Source organism: Crocodylus porosus, unplaced genomic scaffold (genome assembly GCF_001723895.1).
Source record: "Crocodylus porosus isolate Cpor-Errol unplaced genomic scaffold, CroPor_comp1, whole genome shotgun sequence".
NCBI lineage: Eukaryota > Metazoa > Chordata > Crocodylia > Crocodylidae > Crocodylus > Crocodylus porosus.
The window spans coordinates 33453637-33477592 of record NW_017728943.1 but is presented as its reverse complement, the minus strand read 5'-3'; the positions used below and the strand labels follow the sequence as shown (position 1 = coordinate 33477592).

Genomic DNA, 23956 nt, shown 5'->3' with positions numbered 1-23956 from the left:
CCTAACCTATTAAATGTCAGAGTCATACATCTCAAACTGTATGTTAAGATGCTATACTTGGCAGTAATGATACCTTCTTTTTTTTTTTTTTTAATAAGAATGCACTTGACTATCAAAATTCATAAGGGTTTCATCCTGTAAATATGTGGTTTTGCCCTACTACTGATATGTAATATGCTCTGGTAACAGCAGTACAAAATCCCAATCAAATCTTTCCATCTTCATTTATAAATCTCATATTATTCATTGTATTATTGTATTTTATTATCATTGTACCCAGAGGCATGACAGGATAGCTCAGTGCCTGGGGCAAGTACATGGTGCCCGAGGCAGTGCTGGTTCCTGCCATCCTCACTGTGGCAGTGCAAGGGCTGCTCTTGTGCCTCCCCACAAAGGCAGTGTCCAGGGCTGCAGATTGTCCCACCCCTGTCAGTTATGCAACTGTTTTGCCTGACACTATGACCTGATGTGACCTGAGACAAAGGATGCTTGGTGTTCTTTCTAGCCATTGGCAGTTGAATTGAATGGACACCATCATGGGAAAAAAACAGTTTTGCTGCTAATGCAAAACTTCATCCATATCAGTCAACTATTCCACCACAGCCAAGAGGAGGGTTACCAAACAGCAGAGGTAGTAGAAGAGCTTCTGGAAGAGAAGCACCTCTGAAAAAAGAACAGCAACATACCCTCTCCCTAGCACCATCACCTTTCCAGTTTCAAAAGAACAGTCATCACGTACAATACTATGTATGAGATAATGGCTAACAAACAAAATGCACATTCTTGTCTGCTTTAGCTATGATGATGGACTGCTGCTGACTGTGTCAACTGAGTAGTTCTGTTAAGCTACATGTTGTGCACTATGGACATGCAGACAGGTAGGGTCATCGGATCTGGTGCAGAGTTGTTTAGGCTAAGCCTCTGCTTTATGCTGAGCTGCACAGCTAATGAGCGGGATTCATGCAGCTTGCTAGTACACTGCCAAGGCTCCTCCTGGCTGAACAGGAGCAGTGTTGTAAGTACCTAGAAAACCTCTAGATCAGGCTTGTCCAACATATGGCCTGCAGGCCAAGCTGTTTTCTGAGGCCCGAGGTGCTGCAACGGGAAATGAAAGTAAACACTGTATTTTCATTTCGGGGGTGGGGGGGTGATGTGATACTGCTTCCTATGAGGTCTTTGAATATGGCTCACTGGCCCACTGAGTCATAAAAAGTTCATGATCCGGCCCCACATTCAAAAAGGTTGGACACCCCTGCTCTAGACGAAGGAAGCCCTGAGATCAAAGGACCCCCATAGTGGAAACTGGTACATAGCAAGAGCTCCATTTGTTCTCTCCACACTACAAAGCCTGCAGCCTGGCCTCTAGAGTGGAATAAAGTCTGGCTACAGGATTAAGGAGAGCTGGCTCCTCCGCAGCATAGAATCTAGCTGTCTGCAATCTAAGACTCTTCCCTTTAGGGAAATGAGATGCCGTAGGCACTCTTCTAAGGATTACGGGCCTCCTGGGGCTTTGTTTAAAAAGTGGCTGCTGCTGCTGCTGCTGAAGAATATAAGGCCTGTTGGAGCTGAAGGTGCATGATGCCTGGGTAAAGCCCAGGTCTTTCAAACAATTTCCTGCCAAAACACTGACATAGGTTCTGCAGTAATCCAAACAGATTAGCAAGAAATTGAATTTAGAAGGCAAGTGAAAAAGTCAAACTATTGATATAATCTCATGGCACACCATAATACATCAAAACACCCTACATAACAGATTTTATTTGTATAATTTGAATAGCGCCAAAAGCTCAAGTGATCATAGTGGCTCCTTCATTGTGCTTCTTGCAATATTTTAATAAATGCACATCTTGCTAGGACCATATCAAGACTTTTTTTTTTAATATTCACTTTTTACACATATTTTTGTCTATTATGTTTTAGAAGGAATGGAACAAACCAGTTCAGACAAAACAAAATCTATTACCTGAATCTTTACAAAATTCAAGTCAAAATATTTTGAGATTGTAAATTAGCTTATTTTTATGCGAGAATTTCAACCAACACTAGAGACAGCATTATCAAAATAGATGAAGGATACTTTCATCATTTTTTTAATCAATTGAAAAAAAATCCAGAAGCCAATCTAGTGAGGAAACAAGCATACGGTTGCAAGAGCTCTAATTCAACTTTTCAAACAAACAGCCTGTTACATATAATTACTTATATAACTACAAAATAAAAGATAATTTATTTTAAAATATCTTTTGGCACATACCTCTGTAATATCTAGGCACCTCACACAATAGAAACTAATAGAACAAATAATACATTTTTTAGTTTAGTTATATGTTCATTTTTTACTTATCCTAAGGTACAATTTCCTGTTACTGCCATTGAATTGTAAGAATAAAATACACCTTGGTAAATTTCTGTTATTAGGTAGTTAACCAGTGTAAACATAAAAGAGCCCATGCAGAGAACTTCCTTGTGTTAGTGGCACTAATTAACTGTAGCGGAGTTACAAAAATCATTATTTATGTAGTACATTAACTGTACACAAATCTTTACAAAGTTGCATTGATTGACTTTTCTAAGGCTGTGCATATGCAAGACCAATTTTTAAAAACCTTTTGTTACGCTGTTTTATAATATTTCAGGAAATCTGTTTCTTTTCCTCATACAATGTTTTTTTTTTTTTTCTTGGGTCACAAGTGAATAGTATAAAACATTTTCACTTGAACATTTTCATTCCATACCAATAAAAAATGATGATGTGACATGGGACAGGAATGGCAAGTACAAGCTTTAATATATCTTTAATATATGTCTTCCTCCACCCAGCTTTCCTTTTAATGACTGTATCAAAGTTACAGAAGAAGGAACAAAAGCTTTCTTGGTTTAATAAATAAACCAGAGTGTTTAATGAATGTGGGCTTTGTCAGCTCTGCTTTATCAGTCTCACACCTGAACAGCAGCCTGAAGATCATATTAAAAAAAAGTCTCATTCCCATGATGGCTTATGTATTATTTCAGAAAATGACTCTTCTGTTGGAATGATGGCTCAGTTTGGACTTTGGGAAGAGTACAAAATCTCTTTGAGCCCAGTGTGACGGGAGCTACATGAAAAAAGAAATAATTTGAATTTTCTACAAGTTGAAAAATACTTCTTTATTTCCTTGGCTTCAGCTAGATGACAGTAGCACGATGGCTGATTTTCATTTCAATCAAAGCAATGTGAAAGAACCACCTAATTAGAATGTAGAAATAAAAAGATGGTAATTTTTTAACCTATCCTGGAGAACGGTGGGGGTGGGTGGGAGGAGAAGGATTATGTTAATCAAATGGTACCAACATACAAGAGCTACCAAAATAGATGTCTGAATTGCTTGTTGGCACACAGCCTTGCTTTACTGGAAAGCCTGTCAGTGTTTCCAGTGTAAACCTACGTATTCAGAGGTTTATTTTTGACATATCACTTCAGACTTAGGGACAAAAAAATTAATCCTGGAATATATCTATATCCATATAGATATGCTATATAGATATATAGATATATATCTATTTATCTATATCTATCTATATATTCTACACACCTCCCATGACCTGTTTAGTTGACAATTTTTAAACTAGAGGAGTGCAAACCTTTAGCTAAACAAACAAATAAAAGAATACCATTTTGGTAAGTATTTGCTTTACTTTTTTTTTTTTAACAAGATTTTCATTCAAATGACATTTCACAAGCAAGCTTCTCCTGTTCCTGTAGAGAAAAGATGGAAATGTTGGTGTATGACTAGATAAACAACTTTAAGATTAACCTAAATGAGAAGACATATGTGTAAATGGAAGGGCAAATTTCTCAGTAATGTATTGCATTTATTTGCACTGAGCATCTGGAGAAAAATATAAGACAGACACACTGTTGCTTCAGACATGCTTTTCTGTAGACTATGGAGTCAACCCTATATTGCTGAAGCCACTTATGCAGCTAACTACAGCAAAGAAACTTCTGAAGTGCTTGGCTACCTTCACTGGCTCTGGAGATAGGCCACTTCTGATTAGTTGCTTGAAAGTGACCAGCCTCTTTGAATAAAGTGGCTGCATGCAAGCTGCCAGTCTTCCTACCTGACATGTTCCACCTCCTGAAGAAATTCCCTTTGCTCCTTGCTCCATAGACTCAGATTCATTTCCTTCTTACAGATCCTTACCATGTCTTAGACAGGCAGTCACCTGGGTGCTCAATTAATAGGAGGAGAATTTAACAGCTGTGAAGGATACAGGCCTTGCTGATTGGTTGTAGTTCTGGTCCCTCCAGAAGTGGCCAACACATTGATAAGGGCAATAAAAAATATGCTGCATCTGAGATACTGTTTTCTACAGATGAACACAGAAATATAGGCTGAAAGGATATGGCAAAAAGCATCCATAACATCCCCAGCTGCATGCCAACCTTTCTACACTCCCTGGTACCTGGGGAGCTCCCTGCATGTGAGGCATGGCAAGTCACACAATTTGGGAACAGGTCATAACATTCCTCAGACCCCAATCATGCAACTGACTTAATGTCTGCAGCCGCCTCTACGAGCACAAAATACAAAGTCTCCTAAAATAATAATAATGCATAAACAAATATATAGCAGATCCCTCTCCTAACTGGCTCTAGCTAGGTGAAAGCACACACTTACTGCTCTACAACCTTCCACAACTGCTATTATGTGGGAACAACTCAGCCATCAGCTATTACAGGGCAGCTTATGAATTCAGGAGACAAAACATTTACTAGATCTAGATTATGATATTCCCACAGAGAAGAATGAGACTAGAGCTCAACATTTTTAGAAATAAATGTACAACATCTCTCATTCTCTTCACTTTCTCTCACTCCTTTATGAACACACCAGGGCTTCATGCTTCTTGCCCAACACACATGCATCCACACAAACAAACAAATTAAGCACAGTATTCAAGTTATTTTTTCTAGAAGTTTAGAAAGGCAAAGAGGACAGCTGGATTGTTATTCAGTAAATGGAAAGGACTGGGATAATACAGCAATGAAACACATAAAACCGCCACGATAAATGATGTTCACTGAGGCAACAGCTCACTATGCAATATAGAAAAACTGTATCCATGCTAATAACTGATCCCAAAATTCAAGCCAAATTCACTTTTTTATTATTCAAGGGACTGAAATATATTAAGAAGCACATGTTCAAGATCATCATAAATTCATGGCAGCACTAGCTAGGGGAATTGAAGAAGTCTTTAAGAAAACTTGTTTCATCCATAGGATGGTGGGCAGAAATTGGATCAAAAATTCCCAAAGCCATAAACCCACTGAAGGAATACGTTTTTGTGATTCTCAGAACAATAATAATAATATCTCAGGATCCATTTCATGCTTGGAATGTTAATCAGAGCACAAACATTCCCTGCTATAAAGAATCCTATGAGTGTATGACAATCCAAAGGAAGAAGTCAAAGTGACATAACCTTAAAATTAGAACAGGGCAAATAATTTTGCTCTCAAGACTGAGACTAAATTTATGCTTAAATTATGACTACGGTATGCAATGAGCAACCATGTAGTTAGGAAGTGACCAGAAGCAGAAGTAGTCAACAATAGTTTCCAGTGACTTCAATAGGACATGATCACACCATTTCCATTTCCAAACGTATCTTCATGGTGCAGTACATGAATGTCTTTTATCACTCCTACGTTCTAAAACTGGTTTGGAATGCAGAAAAAGGCAATTATTACTTACTAGATTCCAGATTAATAATCAAGACATTATCATTTACAGTTAAACCCATTTATTTCTAACAAACATCCCTACACTTCTTGCTGCTTAAAGATTAAGGTAAGGCCCTGCCACGCTCAACTGGCTAACCACATCTGAAATAGTGATCTGGCCACATGTTCATTCAATTAATGGCCTGATAAAACCAGGAATAAATGACAAAGTTATTACACAAAATATGTTATTACACAAGATAATAAATAATAACATAGTAGCTGTTTTTTATCAAGTGAATGTGTGTCCCTCCTGGACCTAAAAGCTCTGATCACTGACAGTGCTCCCAGCCACAGGATAGCCCCATCAGTGATCAGAGCTCTCAGCTGCAGGAGTGCATGGTATGCCCCCACAGCTAGGAGCTCCAAACAACTGATGGTGCTCCCCAGCCACAGGAGTGAAGATCCTGGGCTCCCCATGCACCAGCAATATAGTGTGGTGGGATCGAGCATCAGATCCCACAATTGCACCTTCTACCATATATATATAGCACATCTGGAAGTATAATTGTTGGGATCACCCACCAGATCCCATGGCACCTTCTTTTTAACCTCTGTCAGTGACCTAAAGGACATGCAGGGGAGGAGCAGTGATAGCAATCCAGGAGAGGAAAGGATCCAAGCCAGCAAGAGACAGATCATATGAGTATGTAGATCTGGGGGAGGCCACATGCAGTGGCAGAGAGGACTGGGGCCTTCTTGGCTTGAAAAAATGATTTAATGCATCAAAGGAGCAGAAACAGAGATAAACAGAGCCTCTTCATGGGAGAAACTTGTTACCCTTTGACAGAAGATCAAGAAAAGCATCCATGAGGGAAGAGGAACTGATAGACTAGTCAGTGCAAGCAAGGAAGCTGGGAAAGAAAGGATGAGGACAGGAGGGAACAGGAGAACATATACATTTGGGGACAGCAGCAGTCTTGATCTCAGTTCCTCATCCCTAGTGTCCAATTGCCCATTCCTCCCTTCCTTCTCCCATTCTGACACTGTGCCAATTGACCAGAACTCTGGCAAGAAACAGCAATTTATTCCCTGGGTCCAAATCACATCACAGGGATGAATATCAACAGCCTCCAGTAATTACTCTTACACCCTGGTAAACTGTACTTAATCTGTCCCTTCTATTGTGCTTGTACAACTATGTGACAGTGGCAAAGAATACAGATAGGCCTGCTTTCTTCAAACATGAGAACAAAGAACTTTATTAGAATAGGAAAATTAGCATTATCCCTAAAGCTATACAATCTGTATCTCTCTGCTTGACTGCAGATCTTTTGCCTAGATGGTTCCCCAGTCCCCTGGTGCCCTGGCTGCTGTCACACCTTTAAAGATACAGTACTCTGATCCTCACACAGATGGCAGCTCCTTCCACTGAAATTTTCTCTCCAGGCTCTCTCCTTGTACACAAATGCTCTTTTATTCTGGAAGTAAATGGGTTCTGAAGGTTCATGCTCCAGTATCTTCAGCTGCTGCCTCCATTGCTACTTCAAAACTGATCAGACTGAGTCCATAACAATCATGTACATCTGCAGTGCACTCCCTGTCCATTGCACTCATCATGCAAACACATGTGACACCTGTACCCCTGATGCCTCAGCCACCCTTCCTGCTGGCTGCAGCAGAGACAGCTGCCATCATGTACCAATCTAGAGGGCAGGAAAGCATCTCACTCCCAGTCTTAGTGATGAAGAAACTTCACTGTGACTGATAGGGCAGAACATGTACATATGCATGTGTGCACAGATACACAGAATTTACAAAATGGCTTGCTGATTTGGTTTTGCGTGTGTAACCTGAGATACCATATGACCACCCTTACAGGTTTGGCCACAGCAGTTATATTGGGTGAAATCCTGGCCCTCCCAAAAGACAATGACAAAAACTCCCATTCACTTCAATGGAGCTTGGATGGCACTCACTCTGTTTTGCTGGAAATATCCAAATGAATAAAAAAATTATACACCTGCTTGTTAAACATATGGCACCACATTTCATCCCCTTCAGGCTATCCAAGAAAAGAGTGTCTATTAAAATATTAATTCTAGTGAAGAATGAGGAATGTACTGAATCTTTCTCTAGGTAAGCATTTTTCACCCACATCAGTTGTTTCAGTAGGGTGGGCAGTAATCACACTTTGCATGTTTTCCTAGTGAGATTATAATAAAAATAACAACATTTTGTGCAAGGAAAAAAATCCAGCTAAATCTGCTGTTTAAGTCCTTTTTTAAACAGTAAAAAGGTCCTGAGGCTTTTCATGTCAATGACATAAGGCAGGGCCCACATTGGGTGTTTTGATTCCTCCCCCTTCCCTTTTCAGATACATAATGTGATTCTGAAATAAAAGTGACAAACAATTTTTAACATTGCATATGTTCAAAGATCTCTGCCAAGAAAAAAACAACTTACTGGCACCAGGAGCCACCATTCCTTTGTGATACATAATGACGAAACAAGTGGCGATGTCCCTGACCTTGTCAAATTAGCACAGAGAGAAGCATTTTGAACTATTCAAGTAGTTTAATGTGCATTTTTAAATGAATTCCTAGTGGATAATTTCCTATGGGGTGGGACCTAGCTCTATTCTGTGCTCCAAATAATTCTATTAAAACTCTAGAGTACTTTGTGAAATGTGAAAATGTGGTTTGCTAAAAAGATAGCCTAGGTGGTCTGAAGTAAATTAATCCAGTACTGCTGACTACTACCTTTCTTGTGAACTCGCTTTAAGGGGTTTCTGTGATTACAATATAACACCATTTACTAACTTCTAAACTAGATTTGCCCTCTGGCTGCCACTCAGCAGACCTTGATGTAAAACATGGCCAGAAATTAGTTTGACTAAGGGCTGCATTTCAAGACCAGAGCAGAGCTGTGTATAACGTACAGCTAATACAAGTAATTACTTACGGTATTGTTGTTTCCCCTAGTGAGCTCTATATAGTTAAGTTTTAGGCCACAATAATGTGATGGCCGCTGCTCTATCTCGCCTGGTATTTAGTATTCAGTAAATTATGATACATCTCTGGAAGGGTTGTTTTCTAACAATTAACCTTAGAAAGGAGCTAACTTAATTTACATGATAATGAGACATTCATCCGAAGTTAAATATGCTAATGAGTTTTTATGCAAACATCTGGGGGTCAAGCACAACAATGGACTTGGGCAAGGAAAATCTTTTATTAAATGCAAATCAGTTTTATGTAAACACTATGACAGAGAAATTGATAAGAATCTAATATACAAATAGGGGGACCATCTAGGTTATATTGTCAATGACCCCACACTGAATTAACTGATTTACTTATATTTTGGATCAATACTGAATTGGGTAAAATCTTTATTGTTGCATCAAAGATGCATAAAAGACTATATGTAATGGGAGAGGTGACAACAGAATGTGTTGCCTCATTTTTCATGGAAATGTCATATGGGTTTTTGGAAGACTGAAATACAGTATCCTACCATGAGGTATGGCAAAGGGCTTTCAAATTCATAAGATTTTCATCTTACTTACCAATATTATATAACAAACCTTATAATCTGGCTAGGTGCACGTTTTATAGGAAGAAGACCATCAATCTGGTTTTATGCCCTGCTATAAATTTTATTTTTAAATTTACTCTGCATTTCATACTATGCTCAAAAGAGCCTCCGATTTGATCTAGAATAACTGGAACTGTGGCTTCTGACAGACGTGGGAAAACAAAAAAAGGACAACATTTTACCGGAAGAAGAAGTGCACTAGTTTGATCCACCTCTCTAGCATCTGTATAGATTGGGCACTTTAGCAGGGCTTTTTGGCCTGCTGAAGTGCCCAATCTATACAGACACTGCGTGAGCTGGGTCAAACTAACAATGGGCATGAGCTGCACTCCAAGTGCGGGGCTGCACTGAGCTTAAAGTAAAGCACTGTTTGTTTTGTTTTTCCCCCAAGTCTGTAAGCACCCTGTATGTTGTTAAACTGGGGTAACAACTTTTGGACATCACAGAGAGCAGAGAATAGGATTCTGACTTCTGAGTCAGGAAGAGACACCAAAACTCTTGATTGGGCAAAAAAGATTGTGGCTACCACCTGCCCACAAAATGAGCGATACAAAAGAGTTGGCTGGTTGGCTGCCCCTAAATTCAGCCTAACAGCCTGAAGGATGACATATCAGATACAACAGGCTTCTCTTTTGGCCCTCCTGGTTTGAAGGAAAGGTTGACTCATTTTGGTGGTTACAGTTCAGGCGATCAAGTAAAAATGATTCTGGTTAAAGGAATCTAAGGTTTAAAAGAGAAAGGAAGCTGGCCTGGTAGCAGAGAGCTAAAGTCCTTACGCCAAGTACTAAAGCTTGTGTATCTGATTCCCCTACAGGCATAGCAGATAAAGTAAAATTTGCAGTACCTTTATAAGTCTGATCAGTTTATAAAAGGGGTTATGTGAAGTGGTTGCCTATGATACCTGGGGTCTGTGCTTGATGAACTAAGTCCCTTACAGTCCCATGTTACTAAAAGAAGCCATGCTTAGGGAAAAAGCTGAGCCTAAAGTTTATTGTCTGACTGATTAACTCATAAAACCAAAAAAAAAAAAAAAGAGAGAAGGTAAGTTTAGACTAAATCCAGAAGAGCCAATCTTCAGCTGGTATCAAACAGCTTACTCTACTAAAATCCTGTGACGATTTACAGTAGCTCTTGCTTGGAGCATGAAAGACCATTAGCTAGTTACAATTATCAACATTTCCAAGCAAGGACTGATTTTTGAAGAACCCCAGCATTTCAGAAATTAACTATACTGTTGAAGAAAGCATAAAATTTTTTATTTTACTGCTAATCAACTTGTGCATGACTTGCAAAGCATGCCTGTACACAAGATATTGAAATACAAGTGAGAAAAGATTATGGAAACCATCCATACCTGAAAACACTTGTACAAGAAAGTCCACCCCCTCCCCCCTTCCCCAAATATGATAGTTAGGTACTTCTGGAGATTACTAACTGGTAGTTCACAGACTCTTCTACTGGTGGCCTCACACAGAACCCAGATTTTCAGCCAAAGCAAGGACCCTTCTGCCTTTCTCCAAAAATTAACATAGGGGTCTGGAGATTATTTCTGAACTGTTATCTTCTTTGATATACAATAGTCTTGCAAGTATCACACTTTAAAACATGCTACATTGCATGAGACCTAGATTTAGCATCTGTTAAATATCAAGGAACATGTCAACTGGGACCCAGGCTAAATATAGCAGCAATGTAAACACATGATTACAAGTTTTTTCAACATCTTAATAGCACCCAATCAGAAATTGTGTTCTTTTTCACTAGGTCCTCTAAAAACATAAAAGAACCTCCCTAGCCTCCTCTGAAGAGTATACAGAGGAAAGCAAATTTTGCAAACTTGAACGCTTAGAATTACAAGTAATTGATTTACAAAGAAAGAAAAGGAGACATCAAGCAAATATCCTCAATGATGACAATTTACACAGATATACGAGAAGACTGTAAAATCTAAGGCATTGTGTAGTCTGACACATATTCCTTGCCCCTAAGGTTTTATGACTTTGTAAGATGCAGTAGACCAAAATAAGCATTCTTAATTCAGTCACTAGTTGTTACACCCCTTGTGAGCTCTTATAACAGGCTCCTTGCAAGGCAGAAAAGGACTTCGTAGAACATGAGAAGGCGGTAATCAACAAAGCAAAAAACATTTGAGGCATCCTGCTGAGTCATGGATAAGAATTAGAGGAATTCAGCAGGACACAGGAACAGTTCCAGGACAGGTCAGACAAAGGACAACCAGTAAAAACAGGAATGATTCAGAAAATGTCTATGGAATCAGGTGTTCTTTATATCTTAAAAGCAATAGCCCAAGCTACAGTGCAAGATTACTTGTTTGAGAAAATGGCTTTTGGCTAGAAAACTTCTACCCATCTGTTTTACTCTAATAGGCAGTCTCCTGTGCCAAGAGAAGTCAGGTTCCCTGAAGCACCATTAAAATAAAAATGATCCGGAAAGAAACTGAAGCAAATAATATATGTAGGTTATGAAGCATATACATTTACATCTATAAGATCTTTTCCTTTTTCTTAGGTTTGTGGTGAAAAAGTATGAAGTCCAGTTACAATCAGGCAAAACATTTAAAAACAAAGGAACTGTAGGGGAATAGTTTCTAGCTCTATCATTACATGCATTTAAATAGACCAGATGCTAACAGACTAGGATTTCAAAAAACAAGCTTGAAATTAGGCCTCCAAGATGCGACTTTCAGAGGACCTGAGTATCCAGAATTCGTATTCACTTCACTGCTCTGGTCCAGAAGTCAAGAGCAGCTGCTAGAAGTTCAAGGCTTTAAAGTCAAATATGTACTTCATATAACTCCTGCCATCCAGTTCGGAACATCTCCACATTTCATTTCTCCACTTAGCTCAAAATTGCAGTAAATAACCTGCTGAATCTCTCTTTTAGTATCACTACACATTAGACAGCCTTGACAAACAGAGCCCAAACAATACATTTCCAAGATGAAATATAATACAAATGATTACTTAGGAAAACAGTATATTCCTGATCAAGGCTTATGCAGTAGGTCTAAAATAAAACATTTGCAGAGAAAACTACTCAGCTATTCTAGACGCTCTGAAATCTGCTGGCTGTCATAACAAGGAATCAGGCGTATCCTAAATTTAAGATATTGTGAGTGTTCTACTCCTTCTGTCACTTGGTTTTCTGCATTTCCCCAATTCAGCATCGCTGAACATATTCTATCAGTGTGTTAAGTAAAGAATTAAAAAAAATAGAACTGCAGGCACGGAGGGCATTCTTATGAAACAAAAGGTTTTCAAGAGAAGTCCCAGGCATGACAGGGTAAATGAAAGAAGTTAAGTTTCACACTTAGATTTTGCATTAAGACAGTACCACATTTTCCATGAAAAGTAGTAAAGTGTAAGGAACCTAAAAATTTGTAAACACAAGGAACACTTCCATCATAAAGCACTATGGTGTAAAGCTAATACTGGAAAACCACTGTCCCTGGTAGGTGTTTCCGCTGAAGCTCATTATATGCCACTACTTTTACATTCTCTTCACTGTTACACAAAAACTTTGACTCTCAGAAACGGCTGTGGAAAGAGTCAAACAGCCGTGGCAATATTTACCAAGAAATATTATCATGCAAAGGAAAAGCAGACTACACTTTAAAATAAAACATATGCCATTTTTACCACAATATAGTTGACTGAGATGATGACCCTGTTACAGACAGACCAGTGTAGGGTGGTACCTTAGAGGCTATCTGGTTCAGAATGGCTTAAGCTTTAATAGGTGACAGGCTATTCATCATACTTCATCATTTAGCATCCAATATAACAGGATTATCTATGAAAGCTTCTCCCTCTCCAAATGAAGGGTGTTTGTGCCCGAAGCTTGCAATTAAAGAATTTTTTGGCAACAATCTTCTTGGTCAAATAAAAGATATCTCTACTATGAGTCCTGATTGCCTCTTCCTCTACACCAATAGAGCTACAACCTGGATATCTGCCACTCTGAACCACTTTGTCCCTAAGGTGCCACCCAGCCCTGCCTTCTACCTGACTCCAGACTAATGCGTACAACTATATCCGTTATGAAGTGGGCTTATCCCCACTGAAGTTCCTGAAATGAGTTCCTAAGTTTTGTACTAATTTTATATTTCAAAGGTCAGTCATGAAATTATTAAAAAAACCTCTTCACCATTTGGGAAACAAACTAAGCAATCTTGAAAGTTTTCTTTTATTTCATACCTCGTTGTGATTCTTGCTCAACCATTCCTTAATAGTGGTAAGGGCAATGACAGCTGCTGGCTCATTTGGAAAACCTATGTAAAGAGGAGAAAGAAAAAGAAGAAACACATCAGATGCATGTTTGAATAGACAAATAAAAGTGTCAAATCCTGGTGAGATGTGCTACAAAGGCTTCTATTGGCACAAGTTTGGGATTAGAGCTGCTTAGATTTTTTGTTGAAATTTTAATGAAGAAAAATGATGGTTTTTGTTCTAACAAATCTTGACTGGCACAAATAGTCTTTTTTCCAATTTTGAAATTGTGAATTTGAATAAATGGACTAGAAATTTATCCTGGAAAGGTTGGTTTTTTTTTTTGGGGGGGTGGTGTTCATAAATTTATAAGCTCTAATTGGAGAAACTCAGGAGTAGTGCAGACATTCACAAATTATTCAGGTTATTTTAAAATGTTTTAATAAAAACACTCTCTCATACAGACACACATTAGGTTTACACTTCATAACAAAGAAAGACTCTTCTAGAAATTTATCGTCTTAAAAATGAGCTATATTTTGTAACCAGCTGCCTCCAGTGTGAAGGTATAACCCTGTAAGCCTCAGGAAGAGAATGCTAATTTTAGCACACAGATTAGCACAGGTTTTTAAAATACTACTTAAAATATGAAGAACAATGTTTTGCATTTATGGAGCACAATCATATGAAGTTGTGTATCAGAGAAAGCAAAAAACCAACTAACCACCCAAAACTTTTCCAATGTACAGGCTTTCTTGCTCTGCCAGTTTGTAGATACAGAACCTGAAGGCATTTTCATTGCTTATCCAACCCAGTGTATTTTCTAAGAATGGCCTCATTTGTGGAGGGAGAAAGGAGAAGTAGTCTAAACACTATTGTGACAAGGTCTTTTTAACAAAACAAAAAAATAACACCACCATGAACAGTATTCTCATTAGGTTGGATTATTAGAACTGTTCTCACACATGTATGTGGCGTTAGGGAACAGGATGCATAAGGTGGGCAACAGTACTAGATAGAAGCACTTTATAATATAGATTGGCATTATCGATGTATATATAATGCTATTTATTTTACTCTGCACTAGTGGTGCTCAACCTTTCTGGTGTGCGCAAGCCAGATGAGTGAGGCGCAGCAAATCTGTGGACAGGCTCTGACCCAGGTCCGAAGCCATAAACTACACCCCCGTGCTGGGTCCCTAAGGATCATAAACTTTTAAGCAGGTGGATACTTTAGAAGTGGTAAATGACATGAATGCCTGCTGTCTGATAGCTTAGCAGGTTAAAGCCTATAAATACTCACCATTCAATAAATGCTTTCATTGCACATGCTCCCCATTTAAGCACAAACCTTTCTTTTTGGGCCCAATTATGAAAGAAAGTTAGGGTTATTGAACTGGGTAGGTCTCTCTCACCCGTGAGTCATTTAATACTGTTTCTACTATTAGTTATCAAAGCAAATGTTAGGTGCTGTATATACCATTGAAGACACCAGCAGCTAAAGCGAGCAGTCATTCAAATGATTAAATGGTACTTGCCATTTGCCAAACCTCACTGATGGCAATATCAAAGGCTCAGCTGCAGACATTTTAAATGTGCTTGGTTATAGTGATACTCAAGGCCTTGTTCAGCCTTTGCTCAGCTGTTTGCTGCTCATTAAGGCTTGTTAGGTTATTAACCAGAGCACTTCATTACTCTAATAGCAACGTGTCAAGATGTCACCACTCAAATCATAAATTTCTGAATAAATTGTATGTTATATATAAAATGCTGCTATACTAACCAATCCTAAATAGAAGAACTGACGCTCATTTATCCCAGTCAGTTTCAAGACTCTACACTGAGAATCAATGATATGGGTTTGAACAGGGGCAGGCAATTATTTGTGCTGGAGGACCACTTAGGGAGTTTTGGTGAACTATTGTGAGCCAAATCAACACCATGTCCCCCCATGCCTTTTCCCCACAGCTCACCAGAACTCCCTAACTGGTTCTGCCATGGGCCCTAGCCCTGCACAGTCACCACCCGGTGATCCCAGGATCTCTATGGAAAGCAGTCAAGGACCCACATGGGCAGGGTGCACTTGGCCAGCTGGATGGGATCGTGTCACAGACGGGTGGGGAGCACTATCTGGGAGCAGGACATGTGGGTAGGGCCAGGGCTGGGGCCGGGATCGCTAGATGGGATCATGGGGTGGTATAGGGCCAGGGCCCAGGGCAGAGCTGCAATCCATGCCCAACAATCTCCTGGCCACAGAACTGATGCCATTCACAGGGATATGTGGCTACTGCATCACGGCTCTGCCCTGGGCCTGGGCCCTGCACTGTCACTGCCCCGCGATCCCCACCCTGGCCCTACCCACCCGTCCCTCTCCTAGATGCTGCTCCCCACCTGCCCGCAGCCCCATCCCAGGCCCACAGCTGAACATGCCCCACCCACGTGGGTCCTGAGTCAGTCTCCAGGGAGACCCCATCCACCCAATGAGTACAGGTTAGATGGACTGAGGTGCCCAGGTAGTGGGGCTGAGGCTTGCACTGGTAGCAGCCAGGAGCTGCCACTGCTGGGGCTGCCAGGAAGCTGAGTCCAGCCACCACATTGCTCCAGCCCTGCTGCACACCTGTGGTAGTGGAACTAGCTGCCCCATGCCTGAGTTGTGCAGGGCCCAGGGACCTGCCATGGGCTAGATACAGCCCTCTGGTGGGCTGGATCTAGCCCATGGGCCATATTTTGCCCACCCCTGGGTTAGAAGGACTTACTGGTCCTCCACTCCAATACGTCGGGCAATTTTCTGATCATCAAAAGACAAGTTGCAGCTTAGATTGTACCACAGACCAACAATATGTAACAGAACCCAGAATGTGGGCTCTCAGAAAGACAAATTCTGCCCTATCCATGTAGAAGTACCTGCAAACACATTTTGCATATATCTAAAGGACAAAAAGGACTTGTAAGAAGAATTTTATGTCAACTGTCTGAGGCAAGGTTTTTTGTGGGTGATTTCTTTTATTGGACCAACTGCATGATTGGGATAGAATTAGACAAGCTTTTGAATGCAAGGCATCATTTGCATTAATAACACTACCTTTTAAAGCAGGTCTTTCTACCACAGTATCCCATTACCTTGGTGCTTGGTATATTTGGATGGTCATACAATCAGCATTAAAAGCGGAAATTACGTATATTTCCACCATCTAAATATGCCATTGTTTTGCATGGACCATTTTATTTTCAAAAGAAATATTTCCTCCCAGCATGATTCACCTTGAAGATTTGTTTTTTTGTTTTTGTTTTTTTTCCCCTCACCACAGCAAGATATTTGCCCAAAGCTGTGATAAAACAGTGGATATTTTATGGCTTCATAAATCTCTGAATAAATTGTATATTATATAGAAAAATGCTGCTATACTAACCAATCTTAAATAGAAAAACTTGTGCTCAATTATCCCTGAATAACCAAGATATAAAAAGCAATAATTTGCTGAACAAAATAAAAACCTGAAATTTCATGCATTATTTCAAGACATAGTTTAATATCCATAGAAACCTTTTATGACTAGAATACCAAAAAAAAATCTAATTATCATTTTACACTGTATTCTGGTCATTTAATGAGAATGACATCACACTGGCTTTATGCAGAACTAATACTCTTGATGACAGAAGGCTCAAATTTAGCTTGCTATTTCTCACTGCCTCCAGATAAAAGGCTGTATGGGCCCTGCCTTTAATGAACATGAAAACATTTTTCTTTATAGACTTAAGGTATTGGGTGATGAATGGAAATGTGATCTTTTGTAAACATGGCTTTGCTTTGTTTTTATTTTAAAGCAGCATTGTCAGCCATAACAGTTCTGGTCTGCTTACATACTCCCACACCCTATCCTTTCAGCAAAAAAGCAATCTCATAAGCACATGGGAATCAAATTACTTGAGAGAAATGAGCTTGAGGAGCCTCACAGTTAACCGATTGCTGGAGCAGCAGCTCAGACAATTCTGGCTAAAGGCTCAATTTCACAAAAGATAAAACAGGTAAAGTAATAAGAGTGACACTGGCCCATGTTACTGCAGTGAGTGCTCCTCCAGAATACTGAAAAGGACAAGGGCACAGAAAGCCAAGGGAACATCCGCCACAAGGTACAAGCAAACACTGCATCAACAGCCCATTTTATCAGGATTATGTGGGTAGGAAGGGAGATTTGGGGGAGGGGAAATGTATACTTAATTTCAAGTATACAATTTTTTGCATGAAAAAGTTTACATGCACAGTCCCTAATGCAGAAACACTTTGCCGAGCCAATCCAGTGGCAAATCTATTTGGGAATAGAAGTAGTGCCACACACAAATATTGCAAATTATCTTAGACCATTAAGGAAGCTATTGCAATTCATGACAAGTCCAAACCCTTACCAGTCTGTTAATTTTATCTCCTGTCTTGTTAGCCATTCTCAACCTTTCCCCTTTAAATATAGCTAAATATCTACTAAAACACAGTGTTCTGTTATCCTGCTATGTTAGAAGTACTGGGCCCATATCTAACAAAGTTGTTTGATTACCAAGGATTCGCTTCACTAAGTATGGCTCATTTACCACTCACTGTACCCTTCCCCTCTACTGGAAGTAGGGTCTGAAACAAAGGGGTTCTGCACCCAGTTTGGAAAAAGGTATCTAGGTGGAGAGTGTTTTGGCTTAAATATTTTGTTGGGCCACACTGCCAATAAAAGAACTACAGAATGTAAGGTATTAGCCCAACCTTAGTTATTTGTCGTGACAGCATGGGGAAAACACAACTTATTCACTATACCTGCAGAATCTGCTACGCACCTTCTTAGTCTCTGCAGCTCACTGGGAGCATCTGTGTGAGTGCTGAAAAATACCACAGAGTACTGCATCACACCACAGACAGGGCTAATATGTTACTGTGCAGAATCATTAGGCTACTGCGCAACAGCATCACGTAAAAGATGTTCACCAGTGGTACTGTGCAGTAACTCCGGTTACTGTGCATTTATTTAGTACTTGCTAATACAATTACTAAATAAATGTACAGTTGCAACTGTGCAGGAGCATCTTATGTAGACGCGCTCACTGTTTTAATCTGTACCATTTTGTGCAAGTGAGGTATCTTTGGTTATATATGCATTGCAGTCCCAGAATTGTACTAGCAGTCCCAGAAACAACTAGCTTTAAAAATAACTAGCAATCTAGAAGTAGCAATATAGCAGGGGTGGTATGAGGCTCAACAAGAGCCACTTTATCCTACTTTTCTTTGTTTGTCATTAGCAAAATACATGCTAAAATGTTTTTTTCATTTAGTTTCATAACTGTTTTAATAAAAACAAGTACGCATATTTAAAACTATTTCTTCAATCTCTAATTTACATTTTTTTAAAAAAATCTACAATGTTCTTCCATCAGCTGTGTTTTCTGAGACTCCCTATTTAAAAAAAAAAAAGTTAGACATGAGGTAAATTCATTACTATATGCCCTTTCACAATTACTACATACAGGAATAATGTTTTGAAGTATCATAAAGTTTTCAAACTCTGGAGCCTTGTTTTCTGATTATAGGACATTTCATCATTGCTATCCCTGAGAATTATAGCAATGACCTAAGAAAGAGCTTGTGAAACATCTTTTATCCAATGCAAAGTTTCAGTGGCCATTGTCATAATTTTCCAAACTAGAAATGATAAAATGATCTTACAGTACTACCTGGAAACAACAAGGACAAATACAGTACATGTGCCAGTACTTGTGCTTAAGCAAGTACTAACTGACTGTGCAGTAACCGCCTGCGCAGTCCCAGCTCCACATGGGTCATTTCCAATGCTACTGCGCAGTGGCATCGGTGTCACGGTTCATGCCTGCCAATGATACATTGTCATAGCGATGTAACATCTCATGTAGATGAGTCCACTGTGTTGTATTAACAGAAGTGTTACTTGAAAAATCAAAGGAAGTGATTGTGCCATCTTATTCAGCACTGGTGGGGCCTCATCTGGAGTACTGTGTCCAATTTTATGCCCTACCCTTCAAGAAGAATGTGGACAGTTTGGAAAGAGTCCAATCCAGAGTGACAAAAGTGATTAGGGGTTTGGGGTACAAGACTTATGAGGAAAGACTGAAATAATTAGGGTTATTTAGTCTGGAAAAGAGAAGACTGAAGGGGAACTTGATAACAGTCTTCAAATACCTGAAAGGCTAGTATAGAGAGAGATAGATGTAGCTATTCACTGTGACTACTAGGGAAAGGGACATGAACTTCAAGCTGAAGCACAGAAAATTCAGGAGAGAGTTTAGGAGGTACTTTCTGATTGTGAGGGTGGTCAAGCATTGCGACAAGCTACCTTGAAAGGTTGTGAAATCTCCATCCTTGGAAGTTTTCAAGAGCAGTTTAGACACACACTTGGCTGGGATGGTTTAGTCAGGGATGATTCTGCCTTAAGCAGGGGGTTGGACCAGATGACCTTGTGAGGTCCTTTCCAACATTACTTTCCTACAATTTGAAAGGAATTAGCTGAGAAGATAAGCCTGTAGTTTTAGGCAAGATAGTCCATCCGTCCATCCTAGGTTCTTGTCCTTGTGACAAGGTCTTTAGCGGGGTTCGCATATTTATCAGAATCTGAGATGGCCGCACTGTGAGTGCTTCTGTTATGGCCTCAAACTTGTGAAATCTGGGCTGTCATCTGTGTACCTTAGTGCCCGCACCACCTCAGCCCCCAAAATAGTTGGTGAGGATGACTAGGATGGAGGAAACAGATACTGAGGATGAGTAATGCAAACCTCTCCTCCTCCTTCTGTGATTTACGAGGAAGTAATTGGCCTCACATATTGTGAGAACAGGAAGATAAAATTAAGCCCCACCTCCTTCAGTAATGTAAGGAAGATGTCAATGAGTTTCCTGTAGTTAGATATTGCTGTTTTGTCTACAGAATTTAGAGACAAGTACACACTGTTGCTAAAGGCATTACATAACTAATTTGTCCAATGTGCAATATGTGGAAAATGGATACTGTAACTTGTCCAATGAGTAAAAGTATAATGAAGATTTTGTGGGAGAAAATCAATGACACCCAGCCCAGAGAGTCGTGAAGGTGGCAGGCAAGTTTCCATTCCATGCTTGCTCTGCCAGGAGCTGCAGGTAAACAGGAAGTGCCTGGGAAATCCAGGAATGACTGGGGATCTGGGATATGTGGGGGGTGGATCTGATCCAGGGTTGTAGGGGGCAGGCAGTTCCCCCCACTGCACTGGGCTAACCATGCCCCTCTTTGCCTTCATGGGGCCCTCCATGCTCCCACTTGCATTGGGACTGCCACCCCCCCCACATACCAGGTGCACCTCCTTCCACATCCCAGGTCCCCACTCACTGCCCCCCCAAGCAGCAAGCAGCTTACCTGCAGCTCCTGACACTGTCCCAGCAGAGAAAGACAAGAAGAGGAACCTGCCCATTGGGACAGCACCAGGCATGATCTGGACTGGCAGTGGTCTCAATCCAGGTTGAGGGGGGCAGTGGGGACCCAGATTGCAGACAGGCAGAGGCTGGAGAGCCCAATGGGAATCTGGCAGCCCCTGACTGCCAACAATCTGGGCCACTATCCCTGTCCCTGAGAGGAGATGAGCTGGACAGCTACAGAGGCAGCTTGGCTCCTAGCCACGCCCCTGCTCACCAACCCCCTAAGGACAGGTCAGAGCACTGCACATTGTAAGGGGTATTAACCCTTAATGTACAGCTGTTCAAAACACGTGCTAATTATATTACCAATTAAAATTTGCCCGCAAGGCCCTTAATTCACCTCTCACGTGCCTAAGTGAGATTAGATTCCATCCTGCTAAAGACCCTGAAAAATTAAAGGTATATAATTTTGAAATGTGTTTTCATCTTACCCTTAAGATCACAAAAGCAGTGGGGGAGACTGATCCACCTTTTGCACAGTTTTTTGGGACCCAGGCATAGTGGAATAAGATCACAACAAGGAGCCTTGGAGGTGAAAAAGGGATTTGGATCGGAGCATGGTTTGTAAACCTACCCATATTAGTAAACAGGTCTGCATTGGTGTTAACTGGCATAAGCTACCTGCCGTAGAGTTACCGATTCATTTCAAATAGTTTCTCACTGCATTATGGCTTCTAAATAGATCACTGTGATCACAATAGTTATTTACATATTTTAATGCTTTGAGTCTCTCATAATCAGAAATGTAAGTACCTTGGCACATTTCTGTGAATCTCAAGATGCCCTACTTAATAGATTTCTTCTGTATTGTCAAATTACACTTGATTCCTGCTGTTTTATTGACCGGGGGGGCAAGGAACATAATATCTTACACTTATTTTACACACTTGTCCATTATATTTAATTATGCATAAAATAATGTCTAATAATAGCAACTCATCCATAATATATTCATAAAGTTTGGACTTCGGCACAGGCAATTTCTGCACCCTGTATTGCTGGCTGATTTCACCAGGCATCACATGTTTGGCATGTAGAAATCAGCAGCAGCAGCTGGTGTGGAAAAGAGAGACTATTTTCCAGGTTTGTTTTTAAAAAGAGGTATTCAACATTTGTCTCAAATATGTTGCGAAACCTAATATTACTGGGTGGACTAAAAATGTATCCTGAATACACAACTGATCTATACATGACTGAGCTTCATTATGGTCATCTGGGTTAAGTCTTACTATTGATGGCATTGCAATCATAACAGTACATCATCCCATACAACAGAATAAAGAAACAAAAAAGCCACATATCACTGAGATAGAGTTATCTGTGCAGTTGTCCTTCAGCTATGAAAACATCATGACAATAATCATGCACATTGTCCTATATAATCATCATGTCAGAGAGGTACTTTAGAAGCTGAAAATGAATGCACTAATGCTGGTTTGATTCTTATTACAAAAGTAAATCTATCCTTTCTGGAAGCAAATATGCTAGTGTCTTACCAACCAGCTAAGGATTTTTTTTTTGACAGAGGCATGAGATACTTGTTGATACATAAACTGATTGCTTGATCATTCCTCTTAGTATTGATTTATATCCTCACCTTGAAAGGAAAGTTTTATGTTTTGGTTCAGTTAGTATAGAGAAAAGATAAAGGAAGAAAAGGGCTTCTGCCAGATGTCTTACTCCATTCTACTGAAGTCTAAGAGCCACGCCACACCTTGACAATGCCGTCAATTCAAGTAAATTTCTCTTGCCAACGAAGTTGAATGAAATATTATTAATAGAACACTTGCTTCTCTGAAATCCAGATAGCAAGACTGCAGTATTTAGTATATGTTATGAATTGTATCAACATGATAATTAGTTAGCTTAGGTATGAAATGTAAAACACAGCCAAAAGAAAAAAAATGTAAAACCTTGTAAAATATTAGCATTTCGCCAAGAAAAGTTCTAATGTTCCTTTCAAGCAAGAAAACTTGACTTTTAAGTCTCTGCTCAACCGAAAATGCATTAGCAGCAGTAGAAAAAAATAAATAACAAAGTAATTGCCAAATATGAATAGAACTGTCGGACAGTGACCCATCCTTTGGTAAAGGGTAATTAATACAAAGAATATGAACTACAGAAACTCACCAAAGAAAGAGATTGTGCCAGCCCTGATCTAAAGCAGTAAGCTTAAAAGTTCAAGCTAGGCAGCCTGGGAAAAAAAAGGGAGAAGTACGTTCTCGTATTACACCAACAGTCTGGACAAGTCAATGACCCTAAGTAAGTGCACCCAGGTCAATCACCATGCCGCTGACACCAAAAGACATCATGAACCTTCTTTAACTGAAGGTAAGCCAGAAAAGATAGCCAGAAACTCTGGTGTTCTTGACATCAGGGCTGGCTGAGGGAAAGCTTGTCAGAGAAAATGATCAATGTGCACTTGTTGCTGTCCTGACTGACAGTGATCTCTTGTCAGATCAGCACAGCAATCCACATCGATCATCCACAATTCAAGTATTTTTTCTGAAGAGTTGCTGGCCAAGGCAGGGGTTACAGCCTGGAGTCAGAGGAATCCATTACAAGAAAGTACGGTCAAGAAAAAAAAAGTTGAGTATAATCCCTGGTAATCACACAATATTATACCCTTTGTCCAGATTTACTCTGTGCATTATATCAATAAGGAAAATAATGGTCTTTTATTTTCAAAGGTTGAGCAGAAGCATGCTAAGGTCACAATTATGGAGAAGCATCTGAGTAGACAGATAGGAGGACTTGTTCCTGTATGCTTTGTGGTTTCTGGATGAGGAAGTACAATTCTATGGTAAGAACAAACTGTTTGCTGTGTAACATACTGCAGCTTTTGCAAAATACAGAGTTTAACTAAATGGACGTGTTTATTCATAGATTTCATAGACATCAGGGCTGGAAGGGACCTCGGGAGATCATCGAGTCCAGCCCCCTGCCCAAAGGGCAGGAAGTCAGC

The 23956-nt window shown here is 39.9% G+C and overlaps 1 protein-coding gene across 1 annotated transcript in view; it reads right to left on the bottom strand.

The window, feature by feature from the left end:
* MACROD2 (MACRO domain containing 2) overlaps positions 1-23956 on the bottom strand; it is a 1470564-nt gene that overhangs the window by 414490 nt on the left and 1032118 nt on the right. Inside the window, exon 7 of the mRNA XM_019549129.1 lies at positions 13528-13601. Within this exon, the coding sequence (XP_019404674.1) occupies positions 13528-13601 (74 nt within the window). The remainder of the gene's footprint in view (positions 1-13527; positions 13602-23956) is intronic.